Here is a 25636-nt window from a genome sequence, read left to right as displayed (position 1 = left end):
AGGCACCTCTCATAAATCTTTCACAACTGCTTATTTTTTCCCCACTCTTTAGTTAAAGAATATTAGTAGCCCACCATGTCATTATGAGATACAAAAACATCAAGGTTCTTATTTACCAGGTAAAAACTAGCGGCTGGGATGAAACAAGTTCGGTCCACCATCCCACTTCATCAAACCCTCTTGCCATGCTTGCCCAATGAAGTAACAAGTGTTTAGACTCTGTTCTGACCACACATCTACTGTGCTTCATAAAAAGAAACTATTTTATGTTTTAACTAATGTATTTAAGAAACAAAAGCTCAAAATAAAGTGTTCTGTTTGCAGTGGAAAGGAAATTCCAAGCTAAGTGTTAAATTTTATTGCAGAGCACATTCATAAGTATCACACATAAATTCACCTAAATATTTACAAAGATATTTTTTCCTTACACACAAGAAATAATTTCTTTTTAATTAAAGTCTTAACGTTTTGGTTTTTAAATTTTAAGCTCTTCTAAAATGGCTCATTAAAAAAATTAATAGTTCTAAAATTTAACTCTTTTAAGAGACTATCTGCTTTATTCATTTACAAAATTATTTGTACCTATGTGACCATTTTCAGGCCATTTCTGTATAAAAAATATATATATTAAGAAGCCATTTACATTACATCAATCATTTAACGATAACTTCAATTTGCCACTTAATTAGCAGCTATAAAGAAGTTCTTTATTATCCATTCTGATCTGTCACCATCTGTTTTTTTCTGCACATTTTTGTTTTTACAGCTGGTGTTAAAAGCTCAGGACAGCATAGCAAATACTTTCAAACATTTAGTATACACATTATTTTAAATGTATATTTTCTAAAATTCACATAGTACCTGCAATTAAAAAAACAAAACAAAAAACAATTACACCTTAAATGCCCTACCTTTAAATTTCAACTTCTAAAACTTTTTAGAATATTACCTCAGATATGAAAACATAACACATTCTCTACTATATCTTAACAGAAGCAAGGAAAGACCCTCCAGTGTTGTGAAGTTTAAAAAAAATGAGATTTCTAAATGGATTAGTACTTCAAAGGTAACGTTAAAAACTCAAAAATGCAATTTCAGCAGTACAAAACAAGGTCTCAATAATAGAGAAGAGATGACTGACTTCTGCCAATCACATCCAAAACGTGAATGAAGTCACATTAAAAATTACAGTTTTACGGGAATTCCCTGGTGATCCAATGGTTAGGACTCGGTGCTTTCACTGCCGTGGCCCGGGTTTGATCCCTGGTCAGGGAACTAAGATCCCGCAAGCCGCATGGGGCATGGCCAAAAAAAAAAAAAAAAAAAAAATGCAGTTTTACTATTTATTTTCCAAAGTATCATAAAAATAATATACAGTAAATTTATTAAATATAAAACAGTAAATTTAGCATTTTATTTCTTTTCTACTTGTTTAATTTTTGTTATATGAGGCAAAAAAGAAAAAGAAAAAAAATCTAGAACTTGAAGCCCAAAATAACTTAGTTTAAAATATATGAATATACTTTTTAATGAAGAGGTCAGCAATCTCTCTACATATTCAAATTATGTCCTCGTAGATTTTGGGTATATTTTTTACTGTCAGCAAAAGCTTGAACAGGGTAAAGAAAAGGACAATTTTTTCCCTCATTTACTCCTAGGGGACAAAGGGCGAGGTGGGGGTGGGGGAGAGAAGGAGGTCTTTCTTTTATACTTTACTAAATATATTTGTCTCGAACAGTTTTAACAGTTATAGTTCTCAAAATATTTATTTCACAATAAAAATTACACAGAGTAAAAACTTAGAACATTGGCTAATGTAGATTTAGCTGAGCTATTTTGTTCTCCATAAAACAGTTGCCATATAAAACACAGCATGCCTAATTAATTCTGAATATCAGTTAAACAACAAATTATGTTTCACTATAAGTATGTCCCCAAAAAATGCATGGGACATATTTATACTGAAAAAAATAAGTTGTTGTTTAACTAAAACTCAAAATTAAGTGGGCATAATTACCAAAAGATATGTAAGCTGAGCAAAATTCTACTTTAAACTTCAAGCTTTGTAATAAATGCATTAATAAATCAGCAACTATTATTTACTGAGAAATATTTAGCTCCTCTAAAAATAACTCATTATTTGTTCACTTTCTAAAAAGGTATACTTTAACAGTTTTAGTGTTCAATTGGGAAAGATAAATAAAAATAATTTATAAAATAGAATGACTTTTCTATTGAGCAGAAAGGAAAGGAAAACTCCAGCTTTTATTGTTTTTCTCCCCAAACTTAAACTTTATTCCACATCTATTTAAACATTAAAAAAATTACAGTTCAACTTTAGAAGCACAGGTCATAACACAAAAAGAAAGCAAAGGTCCCAGAAACATTTTAAGAAGGAATACTAGTCTCTGAAGTAATCTTACTATAGCAACTAATCATAAAATAATCTCTAATTATCCAGTAATTATAAGTAAAAAGCAAATTCTTCTATAAGACTTAACCACTATTGATCATCACAAGAACAAGTATTTCAACTAAAACATCATAATTAATACCTTGCTGGAAAGGACTAGCTGCTGATACAGTCGTTCCTGGATTTCTTCCACCAGGCTTTCTTCCCCTTTGACCTGAGCTGTGAGCTGAAGATTTCTTCCCTTTGCCCTCTGACCCTCTAGCCTCTGAAACATCTTTTGCACTAGTAGTGTGCGCAGAGACTTCCTGGAAATTTGCATTCGTAAATCGTGCTGCAGTATCTTCCAAGCGCTTCAATGATCCAGATATAGAGTTGCTGCTAGTGCTTGTATAAGTCTAACATTTTGATTGAGAAAGGAAGTAAAAGGAAAAAGAACTGATTACAATTTGGCTACAGGAGGAAAAAAAGATGGCACGTTAATAATAATTATTGGACTTGTAAGATAAACATACGAAAGTTTGAGTTATAAAAATAAGTCAGTCTGCCTAAGAAAATCATGTAAAAACAACTTATTTTACAGTCTGGTACAAATATTTCTTTTAAAAATGTAGATAATTTATAATACGGTTAAGCATCAAATTGCAGCAATTAGTAAAATTACACATTAGTTGTATTTATTCAGTGACAGTAAGCAATACAGAAGATATTTATTTCTCAAGCAACATCATTTTCAACAAGAATATTCTACTTCCTAGACATGAAATTAAAATCAGCTTTACTGTTCAGCACCGGAAGGCAACAGCTAGAGAGAAGTAAGGTACTACAATTTCATTAGTGGACTATATCCATGAGATTATATGGATCTAGCACAGGTCAGAACAAGAATTTTTAAAATTCAGGTGAAGGCTGCTTTTCAAAAGACAAAGATTTAAAACCTTGAAACAGAAATCATTTCTTCCAAGTATTAAGTTGAGGAAACAGCTACATTTTGCAGTTAAGATTTCTAAAAATTAAAAGTACAATTATACCATAAAATTGATTCTCAATCATTCCCTATATTTAATTATGTTAGGGAAACAAACCAAGATAAACACTGATTTAAACAAGCTTCCAGTTTTTAATATTCATTTTAATATAAGATACATACAAGTAATGACAAATTAAATGGCTATGAAAGTGTGATGCCAGGTGTAAATTAATCAACATGCTTTGAAATTAAAGGTTTGTATGGTCCAAAGGGTCAGGGGTTTTTGTTGCCATTGTTAAATTGGTCCCTGAACTATAAATAACCCTAAATTTCTGTTGAATAAATAAATATTCTTCTAGTACATCTCTCTGAAATCTGATGCAACACAAGTAAAAATAGCCAAAACTAAAATTTCCCACATATAACAACATTCAATATAAAACAGATAAATTTGAAAAACAAGAAAGTGACAAAAATCGTTTGTTAGCAAATCATTTTTAGCAAATCACTGTTCCAAAAAAGAAAAAAGAAAAGGAATAAGAGAAAACTTCAAACGTTTTGGAAAGCAAATCTTCACTACTACTTTTCTGCTACTTGCCCTCCTGCTGCTGTCCCCACAACATCTCACTGCCAAGAAGAGATTCTCATCACCAAATACAAGAGACATTATTATCTCATAAAAAACGAATCACTATTGTAATAAACTATAATCCACAAATAAGAACAAAGTTTTCAAAGTAAATTTCAGGAGAAAACAAATTCCCATTTAACAAAACAATCATATTTAAGCTGACTAAACTTCATGGATGACTTTAGAAACATGAGCCTTTCCCATCTAGACAGGTCACTTTGAAAATCACCTGACACTTCACTTTTCACATATTTTTTTCCAATAATTCGAGTTGATCCTGAGGTTTTCCATCCCACTCATCTGACCCTAGTGAAGTTTAAAAGTCATCTAAAGAAAACAGTGGTGTTCTTCATTCAAGCACTGTGTTTTGTGTCAAATAAGCAAAAGGAGAGAAAACTGGGTAGAATACCAACAACAGAAACATGCTCTCTGTTTCCATATACCAATATAAACTAGGGTTGGTCAATTTTCCCAGTCATTTAATAGAATATTCTTGCTTACCTCTGAAGTATAAATATGTCACTAAATCCAATGAAAACATGATATTTGGAAGAAAAAGTATTACAAAGAAAAAGCAATTAATGAAAATTAAACAAATCTCAGTGACTAAAGTCATGTTAAATAAAATCATAACATTTCATTTTTTACAAACCTCAACACCGTCTAAGTTACAAAAATACCATAGGTTTCTTAATAAGAAAAACAAAACAGAAAAAAATTTAGCTGAAGATTCTAACAGTTAAAAAAAATTATACATAACAAAAAGGAAAAAAAAGGCTATATAGATTTCACTCAGAGACCTCTACCTTAACTCCAAGATTGTCAGTTAATTTACAAGTATTTGTTTCATGGGAACTTCCCCGGTGGCACAGTGGTTAAGAATCAGCCTGCCAACGCAGGGGACAGGGGTTTGAGCCCTGGTCTGGGAATATCCCACATGCTGCAGAGCAATTAAGCCTGTGTGCCACAACTATTGGGCCCTCGAGCCACAACTACTGAGCCCACACACCACAACTACTGAAGCCTGCACGCTCTAGGGCCCGTGTGCCACAACTACTGAGCCTGCATGCTGCAACTACTGAAGCCCACGTGCCTAGAGCCCGGGCTTCGCAACAAGAGAAGCCACCACACTGAGAAGCCTCTGCACCGCAATGAAGACTAGGCCCCACACAGCAACAAAGATCCTATGCAGCCAAAAATAAATTAAAAAAAAAAAGAAAAGAGTATTTGTTTCATAATATGCTGTTTAAGTAATAAGGCACTGCGGAATTCCAATACAAATATACAATCAACTCAAAACCAAGAAGGTGGAGAAAGAAAGGGGGACAGGCAGCCAAGAGAGACACGAGTAGGCCCCCAATAGCACAAACCTGTTTCCTCAGTCAGTTTCACAACCTAAATAACTCTCATAGCATAAGCATCTCACTGCTCTGAGAGCCATTATAGTGCTTATTTTTTCATGTAAATTGACCATAAAATACAAACTACTTCGATTGATATAGCTAAGTAAGCTATAGCCTTCTTTTTTTTTTTCTTTTCCACTAGAGATAAAATTGGATATCTGGCTATATTGATAGCCTCTAGAGAAGTGCATAAATACTTTGTGATTTACAGGCAGCTTAATGAATCTTTTGAAATAGACATCTACGATATGTTTGATTTTTGTTTCATGGCTAACTACAATTATTATTCCTCAGATAAGATGCAAGGCTGATATACCTACTAAATACCATTAATTAGCAACAAAAAATATTTCTAACTTCAAAAAACATTTTTAGACTCATACAATTAATCGAAGGCTATCGGAGGTAACCAAAGAAATAGCAGTTATTATTTTTTAAAGATACGGTTGCCTTAGATTTTATTCTACAAGACTCTGTAATTCATGTTTGGGAGAAGGAGGGAGAGGAAAGGAAAACAATCAATAGCTGTGCATTCCATCAACATGATGAAACAGAATTATGCTGGTTAAAAAATTTTTTAATTATGTACTATTCAAGTCTCTCGTAAAAGTCACAAATTTTTCACTAGCCCATTCTTAGAATATAGCACCGAAACTATCAAACATGAAGCACGGAAAGAGTGAAGACTTTTTAAGGTGGGGAGGGGTGTCAGTGAGCTATGGGACAACATTAAGAAGCCTAATTTACATGCTACTGGGGTACCCAAAAAAAAGAGGGAGGGAGGGACTTAAAAATAACAATAGCAGAGGAAAAAAGAAAAAAATACTCTAAAGAGATAACAGCAAAAAAACTATGTAATTTGATAAAAACTATAAACCTACAGATCAACTAACCACAAGTACAAGAAACATGAAGAGAACTCCATGAACGCACATCATAGTGAATCATATGGCTTATCAGTAAAAACCAACAATAAAGAGAAAATGACAAACTCGGGGGGGGGGGGGTGTTAAAAATGCCTATGTGCTAAACAACACGGATAAGGATGAAAAGATTCCTCGTGAAAAAGTTGCAAGCTAGAAAACAGAGGCGTAAAATCTTCAATGTACTAAAAAACAAAATATCATTAACCTAGAATTCTATAGCGAGCTAAAATATCTTTCAAAGACAATGGCAAAATAATTGTTTTTCAAATTAAAAAGCTGAAAGAACTAATCACCAGTAGTTAACACTACAGTAAATGCTAAAGGTTGTGTTTTAGGCAGGAGGAAAACAACAAAGGAAATGTGGATGTACACAAAGTAATTAAGAGCACCAGAAACAGTAATTACATGGATAAATATAAAAGACTTTTTAATTATTTAAATCTCTTTACAAGGTAATTGAGAATTTAGAGCAAAAATAATAATAATTAATTGTGAGGTTTATAAAATATGTAAAAATTTTAAAGCATGACAAAAACAGGCCCAAAGCCAAAAGGGTAGGAATGGAAGTATATAGTTGCAAGGTTCTTACATAATATGTGAAATGGTATAATATTACCACTTGAAGGCAGACTCTGACAAGCTAAAGATATATAAACCCTAAAGCAACTTATAAAATAATATAGCAAAGAATTATTACTAATCAGTCAAAATGGAATCATTAAAAATATTCAATGAGGAAAAAAAAATAAGAAGAAATGATGGGTAAATTGAAAAGGACTAACAAAAGACAGGTTTAAACACAACCACATCGATAATCATACTATATGTAAATTACCTAAACACCCCCATTGAAAGACAGAGATTATAACAGCGAAAAAAAGAAACTCAAGACTTTATTTTGCCTACAAGACACCCATTTAAAACATAAATACAGAAAGATATTTAAAGTATGGGGAAAACGTATCAATCTAACACTAATCCAAAGAAAGCTGAATTCACAATATTAATATCAGACAAAGTACATTTCAGGACAAGGAATATTACCAGGATAAAAAGGTCTATTCATCAAGAGGATATAAAAATTCTAAAAGTCTCTGCAACTAATAAGAGACCTTCAAAATAAATGAAGCAAAAAGTGAATAAAGAATACAAAGAAATAGCAAAATGTATAGTTATAGTAAGAGAGGCTCACATCCTTTTCTCAATAATTGACTGAACAAGTAGACCAAAATAAAATAAGGATATAAAGAACTTAATGTAAGTAAACTTGACCTAATTGACATTTACAGAAACTTCATACAATAAGAGCAGAATGAATACACATTCTTTTGAAAATCACACAGAAAAACAAGATAACCCATGTTCCGTGTCATTAAAAAAAAATTCTCAACAAAAATGTAAAAGAAATTATAACACAAAGATTTTAAATGAGAAATAAACAAGAAGATACATGAAAAATCCCTAAATATTTCAAAAGTAAATAAAACGTTTCTAAGTAACCTATGGTCAAAGAAGAAAAGGAAAACCATAAGGTATTTGGTTCAACCAAGTAAAAATGAAAATACAATGTATCATAATTCATAAGTGGTGCTTAGAACAAAGCTTTTAGCATTAAATGTCCACATTACAACTTCTAGATTCTGGTCAGCACACAATAAGGAACTTCCAAGTCTTCATTTCATCCTAACAAATAAAAAGCCTAACAAACTGAAAGGTCAGTAACTCTTCTTAGATTCATCAGAGAAGTGAGGTCACAGGGCAAACCACTGCCACCAAAATTAGAGAGACAGACAGATACAGAGAATCACCAGTACCCAGAAATCTCCATGGCAACCAGTATCCTTAGGAAAACCTCAAGTGTAATTGACAAACTGCTGAAGGCTCAATGTGGACAAGTCTGAGGGATAAAAACGCCAGGAGGATCCAGTCATAGCAGAGCCCTTAAACTTTTCAAGTAGAGCTCCAGGAGCTCTACCAAGTCTTGACAGTGGATACCAGAAGGAAAAATACACTCATGCTTCCAGCAGGGGAGGGGGAAAGGAACTATTCTACTATGCCAAGGTGTTCTGTTCTTCTTATTAAGGCTTGTTCTAAGGAGAATCTATTTTACCAGAGCATAACCTGCTGGGGTTGTATCAGAGCCTCACCTACATGGTGGAAGGCAAATACCCAACTACAGCCCCCACCAGCATCCTGTCCCACCAAAGCTGGGTAGGGGGTGAGAATCACTTGTGAAGTTTACAGTCCAGGGACATAGGCTCACCAAAAGACTGAGAACTAACCATAGGACTATAGAATGCTTCCTCTGTCCCTCTTACCATCACATTATTAAAGGCCTATTTACCACAGCTCCTTTTATCCAGTACATCATAAACATCTTTTAACAAAAAACTACAAGGCACAATAAGAGGCAAATACACAGTGTGAAGAGCACGAATAAATAAATATCAGAAACTTTAAGACATTGATGAAAGAAATCAAAGATGACATAAACAGATGGAGGGATATACCATGTTCCTGGATTGGAAGAATCAACATCGTGAAAATGACTGTACTACCCAAAGCAATTTACAGATTTAATGCAATCCCGATCAGATTACCAATGGCATTTTTCACAGAACTAGAGCAAGAAATCTTACGATTTGTATGGAAACGCAAAAGACCCCGAATAGCCAAAGCAATCTTGAGAAGGAAAAATGGAGTTGGTGGAATCAGGCTTCCTGACTTCAAACTATACTACAAGGCCATAGTGATCAAGACAGTATGGTACTGGCACAAAAATAGAAAGGAAGATCAATGGAACAGAACAGAGAACTCAGAAGTAAGCCCAAACACATATGGGCACCTTATCTTTGACAAAGGAGGCACGAGTATACAATGGAAAAAAGACAGCCTCTTCAATAAGTGGTGCTGGGAAAATTGGACAGCAACATGTAAAAGAATGAAATTAGAACACTTCCTAACACCATACACAAAAATAAACTCCAAATGGATTAAAGACCTACATGTAAGGCCAGACACTATCAAACTCCTAGAGGAAAACATAGGCAGAACACTCTTTGACATACATCAAAGCAACATCCTTTTTGACCCACCTCCTAGAATCATGGAAATAAAATCAAGAATAAACGAATGGGACCTCATGAAACTTAAAAGCTTTTGCACAGCAAAAGAAACCATAAACAAGACTAAAAGGCAACCCTCAGAATGGGAAAAAATAATTGCCTATGAAACAACGGACAAAGGATTAACCTCCAAAATATACAAGCAGCTCATGCAGCTTCATACCAAAAAAGCAAATAACCCAATCCACAAATGGGCAGAAGACCTAAATAGACATTTCTCCAAAGAAGACATACAGATGGCCAACAAACACATGAAAAGATGCTCAACATCACTCATCATCAGAGAAATGCAAGTCAAAGCCACAATGAGGTATCACCTCACACCAATCAGAATGGCCATCATCACAAAGTCTGGAAACAACAAATGTTGGAGAGGGTGTGGAGAAAAGGGAACTCTCCTGCACTGTTGGTGGGACTGTAAGTTGGTACAGCCACTATGGAAAACAATTTGGAGGTTCCTTAAAAAACTACAAATAGGGGCTTCCTAGGTGGCGCAGTGGTTAAGAATCCGCCTGTCAATGCAGAGGTCACGGGTTCGATCCCAGCTCCAGGAAGATCCCACATGCCACGGAGCAACTAAGCCCGTGTGCCCAAAAAAAAAAAAAAAAAAACTACAAATAGAACTACCATATGATCCAGTAATCCCACTCCTGGGCATATACCCAAAGAAAACCATAATCCCAAAAGAAACTTGTACCATAATGTTTATTGCAGCACTCTTTACAATAGCCAGGACATGGAAGCAACCTAAATGCCCATCAACAAATGAATGGATACAGAAGATGTGGCATATATATACAATGGAATATTACTCAGCTATAAAAAGGGATGAGATGGAGCTATATGTAATGAGGTGGATAGAACTGCAATCTGTCATACAGAGTGAAGTAAGTCAGAAAGAGAAAGACAAATATTGTATGCTAACTCACATATACGGAATCTAAAAATGGTACTGATGAACTCAGTGACAAGAACAGGGAAGCAGATACAGAGAATGGACTGGAGAACTCGAGGTATGGGAGGGGGCGGGGGGTGAAGGGGAAACTGAGAAGAAGCGGGAGAGTAGCACAGACATATATATACTACCAACTGTAAAATAGTCAGTGGGAAGTTGTTGTATAACAAAGGGAGTCCAACTCGAGGATGGAAGATGCCTTAGAGGACTGGGGCAGGGAGGGTGGGGGGGAATCGAGGGGGGGGCGTCAAGGAAGGGAGGGAATATGGGGATATGTGTATAAAAACAGTTGATTGAACCTGGTGTACCCCCAAAAAAAATAAAATAAAATAATAATAAAAAAAAAAAAAGTGATGAAAACTGGAAAAAAAAAAAAAAAAGAAAAAAAAAATAAATAAATATCAGAACCAAAGGCAGATATGGCAGGATTGTGGGAATTACCAACCCATGAATTTTTTTAAACTATGGTAAGTATGCTAAGGGTTTTAATGTAAAAAACAGACAGCATGCAACAACAGATGGATATTGTAAGCAGAGAGCAAGAAATTCTAAGGAAAAATTAAAAAGGAATCTTTGAGATAAAAAACCACATAACAGGGACTTCCCTAGTGGTGCAGTGGTTAAGAATCTGGCTGCCAATGCAGGGGACATGGGTTCGAGCCCTGGTCCAGGAAGATCCCACATGCTGCAGAGTAACTAAGCCGGTGCACCACAACTACTGAGCCTGTGCTCTAGAGCCCGTGAGCCACAACTGCTGAAGCTCACGCACCTAGAGTCTGTGCTCTGCAACGAGAAGCCACCACAATGAGAAGCCTGCACACCACAGCGAAGAGTAGCCCCTGCCTGCTGCAACTAAAGAAATCCCGAGTGCAGTAACCAAGACCCAACACAGCCATAAATCAATCAATCAATCAATCAATCCCATAACGAAAATGAAGAATTCCTCTGATGCACTCATTAGTAGACTGAGCATGGCTAAGGAAAGCATCTCAGAACTTAAAGATATGAAAACAGAAACTTCCAAAAATGAAAAGCAAAAATAAAAAACAAAACAAAACTAAGAAACAGAGAACAATATCTAAGAACCACAGGACAACTACAAAAGGTGTAACACAGGTGTAATGGGAATACAAGAGGGAAAAGAAAGGAACAGATGCATTACTGTTGAAGCAATAATGGCAAAGAATGCAACCAAATTAATGTCAGAAACCAAGTGACAGATCCAGGAAGCTCTGAGAATATCAAGCAAGATAAATGCCAAAAAGCAAGCAAACAAAAACGACACCTAGGCACATCACACTCAAAATGCAGAAAATCAAAGATAAAAGAAAAACACTCAAAGAAGCCAGAAAGCTTTGTAGGTAAGGAAAGCCTTACCTACAAAGGAACAAAGATAAGAATTACATCTGACTGCTCTTCAGAAGCAATGGAAGCAAGGGAGTGATGTGAAATATTTAGTGTTGAGAAAAAAACAAAAAACAACCTAGAATTCTGCACACTGCAAAATTATCCTGCAAGAGTGAAAGACAAAGACTTTCTCAAACAAAAATTGAGAGAATTTGTTGCCAGTAGGCCTGCCTTGCAAGAAATGTGAGAAGTTCTTCAGAGAGAAGGAACATGAAACAGGTCAGAAACATGGATTTACATAAAGAAGAGCATCAGAGAGTGAATCAATGAAGGTAAAATAAAAACTTGTATTTTTAAAATTCTTAATTGATCTGAACAGATAGTCTGCCCAACAATGTATCTGATTATACAGTGTTATGTATTCATATGCTTATGTATGTTCATGTACAAGTGAAATGAATGGCAGCACTGACAGAAAGGATGGGAGGGAGAAATTAGGAATAATTTGTTTTTATAAGGTGCTTGTACTACCATGAAGCAGTATAGTGTTACTGAAAGTAGCCTTAGATATGCTGTAAAGATATACTGCAAACATGAGGGCAACCATGAAAGAAAAAAAGTATAATTGATATGTTAAGAAATGAGAGAAAATGGAATCATATAAAATGCTCAATTAAAACCACAAAAGGTATAAACGTGGAAGACAAAAACAGGAGCAAAGACCAACAAATAAAAAACAGTAACACATTTCATGGATACTAACATAACTGTATCAACAATCATTCTAAACATAAATGGTCTAAATACACCAATTAAAAGACAAATTGGCAGTGGACCAAAAGACAAGACTCAAGCATAGTAAATATGGAGACACATGATGATTTAAAAAAAAAAAATCAATAGATGGAAAAAGAGATATAACATGCTATCACTAATCTAAACAATATAAAAACAGATATATTTCAGACAGAGCAGACTTCACAGCAAGGAAAGTTAACGGAAATAAAGTGACATCATATAACAATAAAGGTATCAAGACTACAAGATGACACAACAATCCTTCATGTGTATGTGCCTAAAAACATGACATCAAAATACATGAGGCAAAAACTGATACAACTGTAAGGAGAAAGAAATAAATCCACTCCTATAGTCAGAGATTTTAACACCCCTCTATCAGAAATGGACAGATCCAGCAGGCATAAAATCAGTAAGGACATACTTGAACTGACCTGCACCATTAATCAAGTGGATATAATTGACATCTGTAGAATACTTTATCCACTAACAGCTGAATATACATTCTTCTCAGGCTCACATGGAACATTCACTAAGACAGACCACATTTTGTGCCATACACAGTAAAACACAGCTCAACAAATTCTAAAGAACAGAAATTTTACAATGTCTGCTCTCAGACCACAATGGAAATAAACTAGAAATTAACAAAAAGCTAGAAAATCCCAGAATGCCTGGAGATTAAACAACACAATTCTACACAACATATGGGTCAAAGAGAAAGTTCAAGAGAAAATTTTAAATATTATTAACTAAACAATAAGAAGAATACAACATCAAAATCTGTGGGACACAGCAAAAGCAGTGCAGATAGGGAAATTAATAGCATTGAATTCTATATAAGAAAAGAAAGACCTTAAATTAATAATCTTAGCTTCTTCTTTAGGAAGCTAAAAACAAAAAGCAAATTAAATCAAAAGGAGCAGAAGATAAGATATAATGAAAATCAAAGCACAAATCAATGAAATGAAAACAGAAAAATCAACAAAGGAAAATCAACAGAACCAAAAGCTGGTTCTTTGAAAAGATATTTAAAATTAATAAATCTCTAGCCAGGGCAACTAAGAAGAAAAGAGAGGATACAAATTACTAATATCAGTAATGAAAGGACTTCCCTGGTGGCACAGTGGTTAAGAATCCACCTGCCAATGCAGGGGACACGGGTTTGATCCCTGGTCTGGGAAAATCCCACATGCCGTGGAGCAACTAAGCACGTGCACCACAACTACTGAGCCTGCGCTCTAGAGCCCATGCTCCACAATGAGAAGCCCTCGCACTGCAATGAAGAGTAGCCCCCACTCGCCACAACTAGAGAGAAAGCCCATGCACAGCAATGAAGACCCAACACAGCCAAAAAATAACAAATAAATAAATAAAGTTCTCTTGGGGGGGGGGATGAAAGGGGAATATTAACTACCAATCTAACAGACATTAAAGGATAATCAAGGAATATTATGCACAACTCTATGCCCACAAATTTGATAAGAAATTGATCAATTCCTTGAAAGATACAGCTGCTAAAATTCACACACAAAGAGACAATCTGAACAGGTCTATATCTATTAAAGAAATTGAACCAAGAATTAACCACCCCCACCAAAACACAGAAAGCACCAGGACCAGATGGGTTCACTGGTAGATTCTACCAAATCCTTAAGGAAGAAATTATACCCATTTTCTACAATCTCTTTCAGAAAACAGAAGCAGAAGAACTAATTCCTAACTCATTTTATGAGGACAGCAGTACTATAATATCAAAGCAAAGACACTATGAGAAAGAAAATTACAGAATAATATTACTCATGAAATAGATGCAAAAATTCTCTACAAAGTATTACCAAGTCAAATCCAACAATGTATAAGAAGAATTATATTCCACTATTAAATGGTATTCATCCCAGGAATGCAAGGCTGAGTTAACATTCAAAAATCAACTGATATAATCCATCACAGCAACAAGATAAAGAAGAAAAGTCACACATCCTATCAACAGATGCAGAAAAAGCATTTGACAAAGTCCAACACCTTTCATAATACAAACCCTCAGTAAACCAAGAATAGAAAGGGAGCTTCCTCAACTTGATAAAGAATATATACAAAGAACATACAGCTAACATCATACTTAATGGTGAGAAACTAGAAGGTTTCCCACTAATATGAAGAACAAGGCAAGGATCCCTCCTCTCTCTCACTACTCTATTTCAACATCATACTGGAAGCCCTAGTTTACAAGACAAGAAAAGAAAGTAAAATGTATAATGACTAGGAAGAATGAAATTAAACTGCCCTTTTTTCGAAGATAGCATAACTGTCTACATAGAAAATCCAAAATTACTGACCAAAAAAATTCCCAGAACTAATAAGTGATTATTATGTATCACATCTTCTTTATCCATTCATCTGCTGGACATTTAAGTTGCTTCCATGTCTTGACTATTGTAAACAGTGCTGCAATGAACACTAGGGTGTATGTATACTTTTGAACCAAATTTTTCTCCAGATATACGCCGAGGAGTAGGATTGCTGGGTCACATGGCAGTTCTATTTTTAGTTTTTTTAAGGAACCTCCATACTGTTTCAGGAGCCTGTATTCTTGCCTGTCTCCCCAAAGCCCAGCCTCATTCCTCTAACCCGTTAAGATATGGCATCCAATGAGATACTGTCATTTGCTAGCAGTCCCCCACAAAGAACAATTAACTATATGGGGGTTTGGGATTGACATAAACACACTGCTATATTTAAAATAGATAACCAGGGACTTTCTAGGTGGCGCAGGGACTTTCTAAGAATCCGCCTGCCAATGCAGGGGACACGGGTTCGATCCCTGCTCCAGGAGGATCCCACATGCCGTAGAGCAACTAAGCCCGTGTGCCACAACTATTGAGCCTGTGCTCTAGAGCCCGTGAGGCACAACTACTGAGCCTGTGTGCCGCAACTGTTGAAGTCCGCGCACCTAGAGCCCGTGCTCCGCAACAAGAAAAGACACTGCAATGAGAAGCCCATGCACTGCAATGAAGAGTAGCCCCCGCTCGCCACAACTGGAGAATGCCCGTGTGCAGCAATGAAGATACAACGCAGCCAATAAATAAATTTAAAAAATAAAAAGTAAAAAAAATAACCAACAAAAACCTATTGTGTAGCACAGGGAACTCTGCTCAATTTTCTGTAATAACCTAAACGGGAAAAGAATTTGAAAAAGAATGGATGTAATCAAATTTAAGATGCATTAATTACATGATGTACCATTATGTTATGAGACAGTGAGAAAGGAAAAATGCTACCTATTCTACCATAACCCATTTTTTTCACTTTGATGTCTAATTTTACTTAATGTAAAATAAAATGGAAGCCTCAAGTCTTGAAAAAAAAAGTGATTATTATAGCAAGGTTGCAGAATATAAGGTTAATATAAAAAAGAAAATTAGTTTCCTATAAACCAGCAAGGAACAAGTTGAATTTGAAATTAAAAATACAATACCATTTATAATAGGTAAATTAAATACTTAGGTGAAATCTAACAGAATATGTATAAGGTCTATATGAGGAAACAACAAAACTGATAAAAAAATTAAAGAAATAAATGGAGAGTTATTTCAACTTCATAGATAAGCTGCCAATATCATCATCAAAATGTCAGTTCCTCTCAACTTGATCTACAGACTCAATACAATCTCAATTAAAATTCTGGCAATTTTTTTGTGTGTGCATATTGACAAACTGATTCTATACATGAAGAAGCAAAAGACCCAAATAGCCAACACAATATTGAAAGACAATCTGGAGTACTGACATTACTCAATTTCAGACTCACTATAAAGCTACAGTAATTAAGACATCATAGTACTGATGAAAGAACAAATAGATCAATGGAACAGAGAGCCCAGAAATAGACCCACATATATACTGTCAACTGATCTTTGATAAAAGTGCAAAAGCAATACAATGAAGTAAAGACACGCTTTTCAACAAATGAAAATGGTGCTAGAATATTAGATATACACCCCAAAAAAATAAAAAAAATAAAAAAATATTAGATATACATATGCAACAAAAATAAGACACAAAACTTTTAACCCCTCACAAAAGTGAACTCAAAATGTATCACAAACCTAAATGTACAACACAAAACTATAAAACTCCTAAAAAATAACATAAGAGAAAACAGGATAACCCTGGGTTTGGTGGTGGCTTTTTAGCTAAAACACCAAAGGCACAATCCATGAAAGAAAGAACTGGTAAGCTGGATTTCATTAAAATGCAAAACTTCTACTCTGCAGAAGACATTCTCAAGAAAATGAAAAGATAAGCCACAGACTGGCAGAAAACATCTGAAAGAGACACATCTGATAAAAAGACTGTTATCCAAAATATACAAAGAACTCCTGAAAGTCAACAATAAGAAAACAACCAAACTGATTTTTAAAAAGGGCCAAAAACCTTGACAGACACCTCACCAAAGAAGATATACAAACGACAAATAAGCATAAGAAAAGATGAACACATCCTAGTCAGCACAGAAATGCAAATTTAAACAATATTAACAACACTAATGGCTGGTAAGGATGTAGAGAAAAAGACACTCTTATTCATCGCTGGTGGGGACACAAAATTTTAGAAAACAGTTCAGTATTTTCTTGTAAAACTAAACATGAAGGAATTCCCTGATGGTCCAGTAGTTAGGACACTGCACTTTTACCGCCGAGCACCCAGGTTCAACCCCTGGTCAGGGAACTAACATCCCACAAGCTGTACGACGAGGCAAAAACAAAAACAAAACTAAAAACCAAACAAACAAAAAAACCTAAACATATGATCCAGCAATTACACTCCTTGCTTTTTAACCAAAGGAGGTGAAAAAATTGTGTCCACACAAAAAACTGTACGTGGATGTTCATAGCAGCTTTATTCATAACTGCCAAAACTTGGAAGTAGCCAAGATGTCCTTCTACAGGTAGATGAATGGATAAATCAACTGTGGTACAACCAGACAATGGAATATTATTCAGTTGTAGAAAAAAATCAGCTATCAAGCCTTGAAAACACAGACAAATCTTGAATGCATATTACTAAGTGAAAAAATCTAGTCTGGAAAGGCTACGTATTATATGATTCCAACTATACGACGTTCTGGAAAAGGCAAAATTACAGAGACAGTAAAAATTTTTATGGTTGTCAGCGCTTGGGAAGGAGGAATGCATAGGTAGAAGACAGGATTTTTAGGATAGTGAAACTATGCTGCAGGATACTATAATGGCAGATAAATGTCATTATACATTTGTTAAAAACCACAGAATAGAATAGAATGTACATCAAAAATGAACCCTAATGCCAACTATGGACTTTAAGCAATAATGATGTGTCAATGGAAGTTCACAGATTGCAACAAATGTATCACTGGTGTGGGATGTTGATGGTGGGGGAAGGTGTATGTGTGTGGGTATAGGATTATATAGGAAATCTCTATTTTCTACTCAATGTTTCTGTGAATCTAAAACTGCTCTAGAAAATAAAGTTTTTTTTTTTTTATAGTTGTGGCACATGGGCTCCATGGCATGTGGAATCTTCCCAGGGCAGGGCTCGAACCCGTGTCCCCTGCATTGGCAGGCGGATTCTTTACCACTGCGCCACCTAGGAAGCCCCAATAAAGTTCTTTTTTAAGCTGCCTATATTAGAGAAAAGAAAGGTCTTGAATAAATTTCATCTTATACCTTAATAAATTAGAAAATGAAGAGTAAAAGAAACCCAAAGCAAGAAGTAAAAAGGAAAAGATAAAATCAGAACAGAAATCACTAAAACACAAAACATAAAAACAAGAGAGGGGCTTCCTAGGTGGTGCAGTGGTTAAGAATTTGCCTGCCAATGTAGAGGTCACGGGTTCGATCCCAGCTCCAGGAAGATCCCACATGCCGTGGAGCAACTAAGCCCATGTGCCAAAAAAAAAAAAAAAAGAGAGAGAGAGAAAAAAAAGCACTGGATCTGAAAGCTAGTAATTTAAGATCATAAAAATTCATAGCCAGCCTGGTTAGAAAAAAAGGGAAAAGGTTGTCAAAGCTCACTCAAGAAAAAACAGATAACCTGAATAGTGATGTATCTTTTTTGCTTTTAATAAAATTAGTTAAAAACCTTCCCCTAGGACTTCCTAGGTGGCTCAGTGGTTAAGAATCCACCTGCCAATGCAGGGGACACGGGTTCGAGCCCTGGTCTGGGAAGATCCCACATGCCACGGAGCAACTAAGCCAGTGTGCCACAACTACTGAGCCTGTGCTCTAAAGCCCGTGAGCCACAACTACTGAGCCCATGTGTCGCAGCTATTGAAGCCCACACACCTAGAGTCTATGCTTCACAACAAAAGAAGCCACTACAATGAGGAGCCCGTGCACCACAATGAAGAGTAGCCCCCGCTCGCAGCAACTAGAGAAAGCCCGTGTGCAGCAACAAAGACTCAACACAGCCAATAAATAAATAAAATAAATAATTTTATTAAAACAAACAAAAAACCCTTCCCCTAAAGAAAACTCTGGGCCCAGATGGCTTTAAAAGTGAATACCACAGGGAATTCCCTGGTGGTCCAGTGGTTAGGACTCCGTGCTCTTAACTACCAAAGGCCTGGGGGTTCAATCCCTGATCAGGGAACTAAGATCCCACAAGCTGTGTGGTGCAGGCAAAAAAACAAACAAAACAAAACAAAACAACAACAACAACACACCAAACACACACAAAAACAGTGAATATTAGCAAACATTAAGAAATATTACCAAATTCACATAAACTCTTCCAGGAAACAAGAATGAACATTTGCAATGCATTCTACAAGGCCAGTATTCCTTCAGACACCAAAACCAAGAAAACATTGTAAGGAAACTAGGGGCCAATATCTCTCATGAATACAGAGGCAAAAATTCCTGTACAATTTCTAAAAGTTGAATTAAACAGTATATAAAAATGATAAATCATCAAGACCAAGTGGGATCTTCCCAGGAATGTGACATTTTAACATTGGAAAATCAACCAACATACTTCATCATATTAAAAGATTCAAAAAGGAAAAAGTCATATCAATATATCTATTAAAATATATATAAATAAACAGTCTCTTCAGCAAGAGATGCTGGGAAACCCTTGTCAATCAATGAAATTAGAACACTCTGACACCATATACAAAAATAAACTCAAAATGGTTTAAAGACCTAAATATAAGACATGACACTATAGGACTTTTAGAAGGGAACATACACAAAACATTCTGTGACAAATCCTAACAATATTTTCTTAGATCAGGCTCCCAATGCAAAAAAAATGAAAGCAAAAATAAACAAATGGGACCTACTCTAAAGCTTCTGCACAGCAAAGGAAACCATCAACAAAACCAAAGAAACCTATTGACTGGAAGAAAATATTTGCAAACAATGCAACCAACAAGGGCTTAATTTCAAAATATACAAACAGCTCATACAAGTCAATGTCAGAAAAACAAACAACACAATTAAAAAATGGGTAGAAGACCTAAATAGACATTTCTCCAAAGAAGACATACAGATGGCCAAAAGGCACATGAAAAGATGCTCAACACTACTAATTATTAGAGAAATGCAAATCAAAACCACAACAAGGTATCACCTCACACCAGTCAAAATGGCTATCAAAAGTCTACAGATAATAAATGCTGGAAAGGGTGTGGAGAAAAGGGAACCCTCCTACACTGTCAGTGGGAATGTAAATTGGTGCAACCACTATGGAAAACAGTACAGAGCTTCCTTAAAAAACTAAAAATAGTGCTAACATATGATCCAGCAATCCCACTTTAGGGCATATATCTGGAGAAAAACTTGGTTCAAAAGTATACATGCACCCCAATGTTTATTGCAGCACTGTTTACAATAGCCAAGACATGGAAGCAACCTAAATGTCCACTGACAGATGAATGGATAAAGATGATGTTATTATACACACACACACTACACACACACACACAAACACGTTCACAGAGCAGAAGACAATACTGTTAAGATATCAATTCTCCCCCAAAACGATCTGCAGATTCACTGCAGTTCGGGTCAAAATACCAGCAGTTTTATTTCTACAAATTGACAATCTAATTCTAAAATTGATATAAAAATGCACAGGGAGGGTTGGGGGGGAAATGAATTGGGAGATTGGGACTGCCATATATACATTACTAATAAGAAAAAAAATACCAAATTCTACACTCTAAATATATGTAGTTTATTGTATGTTAAATGTATCTCAATAAAAGTTCTTTAAAAAAATTGCAGAGAACCTAGAATAGTCCAAACAACTTCCAACAAAGTTGGAAGGTGGACCCTATCTGACCTCAAGGGTCATTATAAAGCTACAGTAATCAAGACTGTGCGGTATGGAACAGAATAGAGTCCAGAAATAGACCCATACATATATGGTCAACTGGTTTTCAACAAATGGGGGTAAAAGTAATTCAGTGGAGAAAGAACAGTCTGTCCCACAAATGGCTCAGGAAAAACTGAATAACAATATTCAAATAGGTGGACTTTGATGTATAACTCACATTATACACAAAAATTAACTCAAAATGGATCATAGACCTAAATGTAAAACATAAAAATTTAAAACTTCTAAAAGAAAACATACATGAAAAATATCTGCATCCAGAACACATAAGGTCTGACAAAACTCAGTAATAAGAAAACAAACCAATAAAAAGGGAGAGATGGTGGATAGTTATAAACAGACACTTCACCAAAAAAATAAACAAATAAATAAATGGCAAATATTCACATGAAAAGATGTTTAACATAATTTAGGCCAATAAGGAAATGCAAATCAAAACCACAATGAAAAACTGATACATACCCACTAGAATGGCTAAAAACAACCAATCATACCAAGTATTGCAGAGCATGTAGAGGAACAAGAATTCTTGTGCACTGCTGTTAGAACTGTTAAATGGTACAACCACTCTGGAGCATAGTTTGACAGTGTCTTAAATAATTACGGATATACCTACCATGTAATCCAGCTATTCTACTCCTTGGTATTTATGCAAGAAAAATTAAAGTGTATGTCCATACAAAGATTGTACAATGTTCCTAGCAGCTTTAATTTTAATAGCCCAAAACTGGAAACAACCTGAATGTCCAACAATTATTAAATGCATAGAACAAATTATGGTATGTCCATACAATAGAATAGTAGTGAGGAATAAAAAGGAATGAACTCTTCATACACATAACATGGATGAGTCTCAAAGTAATTATGGCGAGTGAAAAAAAGTCAGATAAAGAAATGTAAATACTGTATGTTTCCATTTTTAACATTCTAGAAAATTCAAACTAATCTACAGTGACAGGAAAGAGAACAATAGTTGCCAAGGCAAGGGAAGTGGTAGGAAGGCAAGAAGGGGATCATAATGACTAACAAGGAAACTTTTGCTAATCATTGTGGTAATGATTTCACAAATTTATCACATTTTCCACTTTATATATGCAATTTACTGTATATCAGCCAAGTCCTGAATACTCTTATTATCATAGGATGTGTGTGTGTGTGTGTATTTCCTTAAAAATTAAGTTTCCAAAAAAAATTTAAGGATGATTAGCATTCAAGGGTGTTGTATTGATGAATAATACAAGAAAAGAACAAAGTGACTGACATCTACTAAAAACATAGTGGCTAAATCTACACCTTGATTTCTTAGTAACTTAAAAGTTTTACCACAGATTTCTTTAAAAGTTAATCTTTAAAGAAACAGAAAATTTTTAATTGAACATTAAGAAATCAATTAACCTATTTTACAGGAAAACGTTTGTTCTACTATCAAAAAGTCTTAGAGGACTTCCCTGGTGGCGCAGTGGTTAAGAATCTGCCTGCCAATACAGGGGACACGAGTTCGAGCCCTGATCCAGGAAGATTCCACATGCTGAGGAACAACGAAGCCCATGTGCCACAACTACTGAGGCTGCACTCTAGAGCCTGAGAGCCACAACTACTGAGCCTGTGTGCTGCAGGTACTGAAGCCCGCACGCCTAGAGCCCATGCTCTGCAACAAGAGAAGCCACTGAAATGAAAAGCCCCTGCTTCCTGCAACTAGAGAAAGCCTGTGCACAGCAACAAAGACCCAATGCAGCCATAAATAAATAAATAAATATTTAAAAAAAGAATCTTAGAAAAATAGTGTAAACTTTAACAGTTATTTAAAAGTTATACTTAGAATTAGATCCTCATTTACCCTCTCCTAAAAATACTGCAGGGCCAAGAGATATAAGAAAGTATAACTTAACTATGGCTTGCCGTCATCCAGAGATGTTTTTCAGAAAAATAACCCTGACACAAAACAAATCTGCACAAGGTAAAGTGCTGAGACTTTCTTCCCTTATCCTGGCAATATTCTCTTGTTATAATACTATGGAAAGAAGGAAACAGATCTGAAGTACTCAGAAAGAGCAAATTGAGGAAATCAGGGGAAGCAACCACAGTGTCCTACAAACACAAGGTGAGCCTCCTTTTCTGCTTTCTCAGCTTGATGTATTACATTAAAGGATTCCCTGCATTCAAGTCTCTGCAGAATCTAATCCCATTTGTTCCATCTAATCCTTTTATACCTAACAACCTAAACCTCCCAATGACAGAAACAACAAGCTATGTTTTCCAGGAAAGACACTTGTATATACAATCTTAATGATTAATATGAAAATCCTACTTTGTTTCTAGTAACTTTTAAATATCTATGTATCACCAGTAGTCCACTACCATGGTTATCAAGGATTTATGTGAAAATATTACACTGATAAATTATAGCTGCAGTGTTTAAAGGATTACAGTGACACCACACTGACATGACATCAAGGTATTTACTTGCTGCTAATTTCTAGTCTGAAAAATGCTAAGTCAAAAAAGGGTTAGGGCTTCCCTGGCAGCGCAGTGGTTAAGAATCCGCATGCCAACACAGGGGACACGGGTTCAAGCCCTGGTCCAGGAAGATTCCACATGCTGCAGAGCAACTAAGCCCGTGCGCCACAACTACTGAGCCTGCACTCTAGAGCCCGCAAGCCACAACTATTGAGCCCACGTGCTGCCACTACTGAAGCCTGCGTGCCTAGAGCCCGTGCTCTGCAACAAGAAGCCACCACAAAAAAAAGCCCGTGCACTGCAATGAAGAGTAGCCCCCACTCTCTGCAACAACAGAAAGCCTGCATGCAGCAACGAAGACCCAACACAGCCAATGAATAAAATAATAATGATAATAATAATTTTTAAAAGGGTTAAAAATTAAACAGAAAAAGTGCAATTAAAAATTTTAATCTCAGCAGAGTCAATTCTAAGTTAATAAAGAAACAAACAAAATGGAATTTTGCCTTAAGGTATAAGAAATGACAAATTCAAGGTTCAAAAATGTGCAATCAAAATTGGCTATGTAGTACAGGTATTTAAAAATTGCAACAGTGAATTAAACTTCCCAGTGACTCTCAATTTAAATGTGCTCTACAAATTTTAACCAGGAGCCTTGAAGCTCAGAATAAAACTCAGCTTTGCATTCCTTTACCTAGCCCTGTTTCCATCAACAGAAGATAATAAAGAGTGTGGTGAACCAACAGTAAACGAACTCTGTCCTCCTAAAAGGAATCTATGGCTCAAGTCCTCTACTATTCATCCACAGGGTCAAAAAGGAGCCCACACTACCTACCCCTTTCAAGTTACTCAAGGCCTCACCACATTATCGCCCTTAAATCTGTGAGGGTTAATCTAATTAATGACTTTACCAAAAAAAGTTACCAACAGAAAGCCCAGACTCCAGGTCAATCCTCACCTGCCTCTTTCCCACTCAGCTCTGAACATTTTGTCAACACCCGCCCCCCCCACCCCCCCACCCCCCTGCTCCTCAATAGCTGAAACCCTTCCACTGTACTCTCTGGAACTCAGTACGATCAGGAAAAGCTGCTATATTAAACTCAACCTTGCGACTTCCCTGGTGGTCCAGTAGTAGTTAAGACTCTGCACTCCCAATGAAGGGAGCCAGGGTTCGATCCCCAGGTCAGGGAACTAAGTTTTCCACATGCCGCAACTAAGATCCCACATGCCGCAACTAAGAGGTGGCGCAGCCAAATAAATACATAAATATTTTAAAATAAATAAACTTAACCTTTTCTCAAAATATGCCCTGCAGATTCTTGCTCTAACAAAATCTGAGGTCACCCCGAACATCCTGTTTACCTCACAGCTACATCAAGTAATGGCTACCCTACTCTGGTTTCACTGGCTATGCAAGTGGGGTGGATTCTCTTGCTCTTCAACACTGATTCCAATCTCTCTCTCTAAAGCCCTCCAGGTATAAAAACTCAAAACACCAGACCTTATCACTCACTAGGTCTTATTGTTAGAGTTATTATCAATCCCTTAGGGCAGAATTTGACAAGTACTAAGCCCTCCAGTCATCTGCCTATTTTTGTAAGGCTCTAGAGCTAAGAATGATTTTAATATCCTTAAATGGCTGAAAAAAAATTCAAAAGAATACTTCGTGATGTGAAAATTACATAAAATTCAAAATCAGTGTTCATAATAAAGTTTCATGGGAACAATGCCACGTTCGTTTACAAACTGTCTATGGCTATTTCTGCTCAGAGCTGAGTACTAGACAGAGCCAGTGTGGCCCACAAACCCTAAAATGTTGACTACCTTTGCCCTTAGAAAAAGTTTTCCATTCAGTGTCTTAGCACCTACATTAATGTCAGTCTCCAACACTACTCCCATTTTATTTCTCAGGTATCAATATACATGTAGATGACCTTTAAAAATCTGCATCATTTAATCTCCTATACAGTCTCTCCTGCCATTATCTTATCTTCTGCCCCTCAGAACCCAGGCATATTCTACGCTCTGACTTTACTAAATAACCACAACCCTTCGATAATGTCTACTTCATACATCCTAGTCTCTGACCACCCCTCATATTTCCAATTCACTCTCCACTACTCCAACAATCCTTAAATTCCACTAGGAACTACAATTCATTGACCATTAATTGTTAGTATCCTTCATCCTCTATTGTCCTCACTTCCCTACCTACTGAGCTTAAATATA

General features: G+C 35.8%; 1 protein-coding gene across 10 annotated transcripts in view; it reads right to left on the bottom strand.

Moving 5' to 3' along the window:
- MLLT10 (MLLT10 histone lysine methyltransferase DOT1L cofactor) overlaps nt 1–25636 on the bottom strand; it is a 213373-nt gene that overhangs the window by 65305 nt on the left and 122432 nt on the right. For all 10 annotated transcript variants that reach the window (XR_009053102.1, XM_057730775.1, XM_057730780.1 and 7 more), the window contains one exon: nt 2556–2808. Coding sequence is in view for 9 of the 10 variants with exons in the window: in XM_057730775.1 (XP_057586758.1) it covers nt 2556–2808 (253 nt within the window). In the remaining variant the exon portion in view is untranslated. The remainder of the gene's footprint in view (nt 1–2555; nt 2809–25636) is intronic.

Source organism: Hippopotamus amphibius, chromosome 4 (genome assembly GCF_030028045.1).
Source record: "Hippopotamus amphibius kiboko isolate mHipAmp2 chromosome 4, mHipAmp2.hap2, whole genome shotgun sequence".
NCBI lineage: Eukaryota > Metazoa > Chordata > Mammalia > Artiodactyla > Hippopotamidae > Hippopotamus > Hippopotamus amphibius.
The sequence above is the reverse complement of the archived record's forward strand: the minus strand, read 5'-3'. Positions and strand labels throughout refer to the sequence as shown.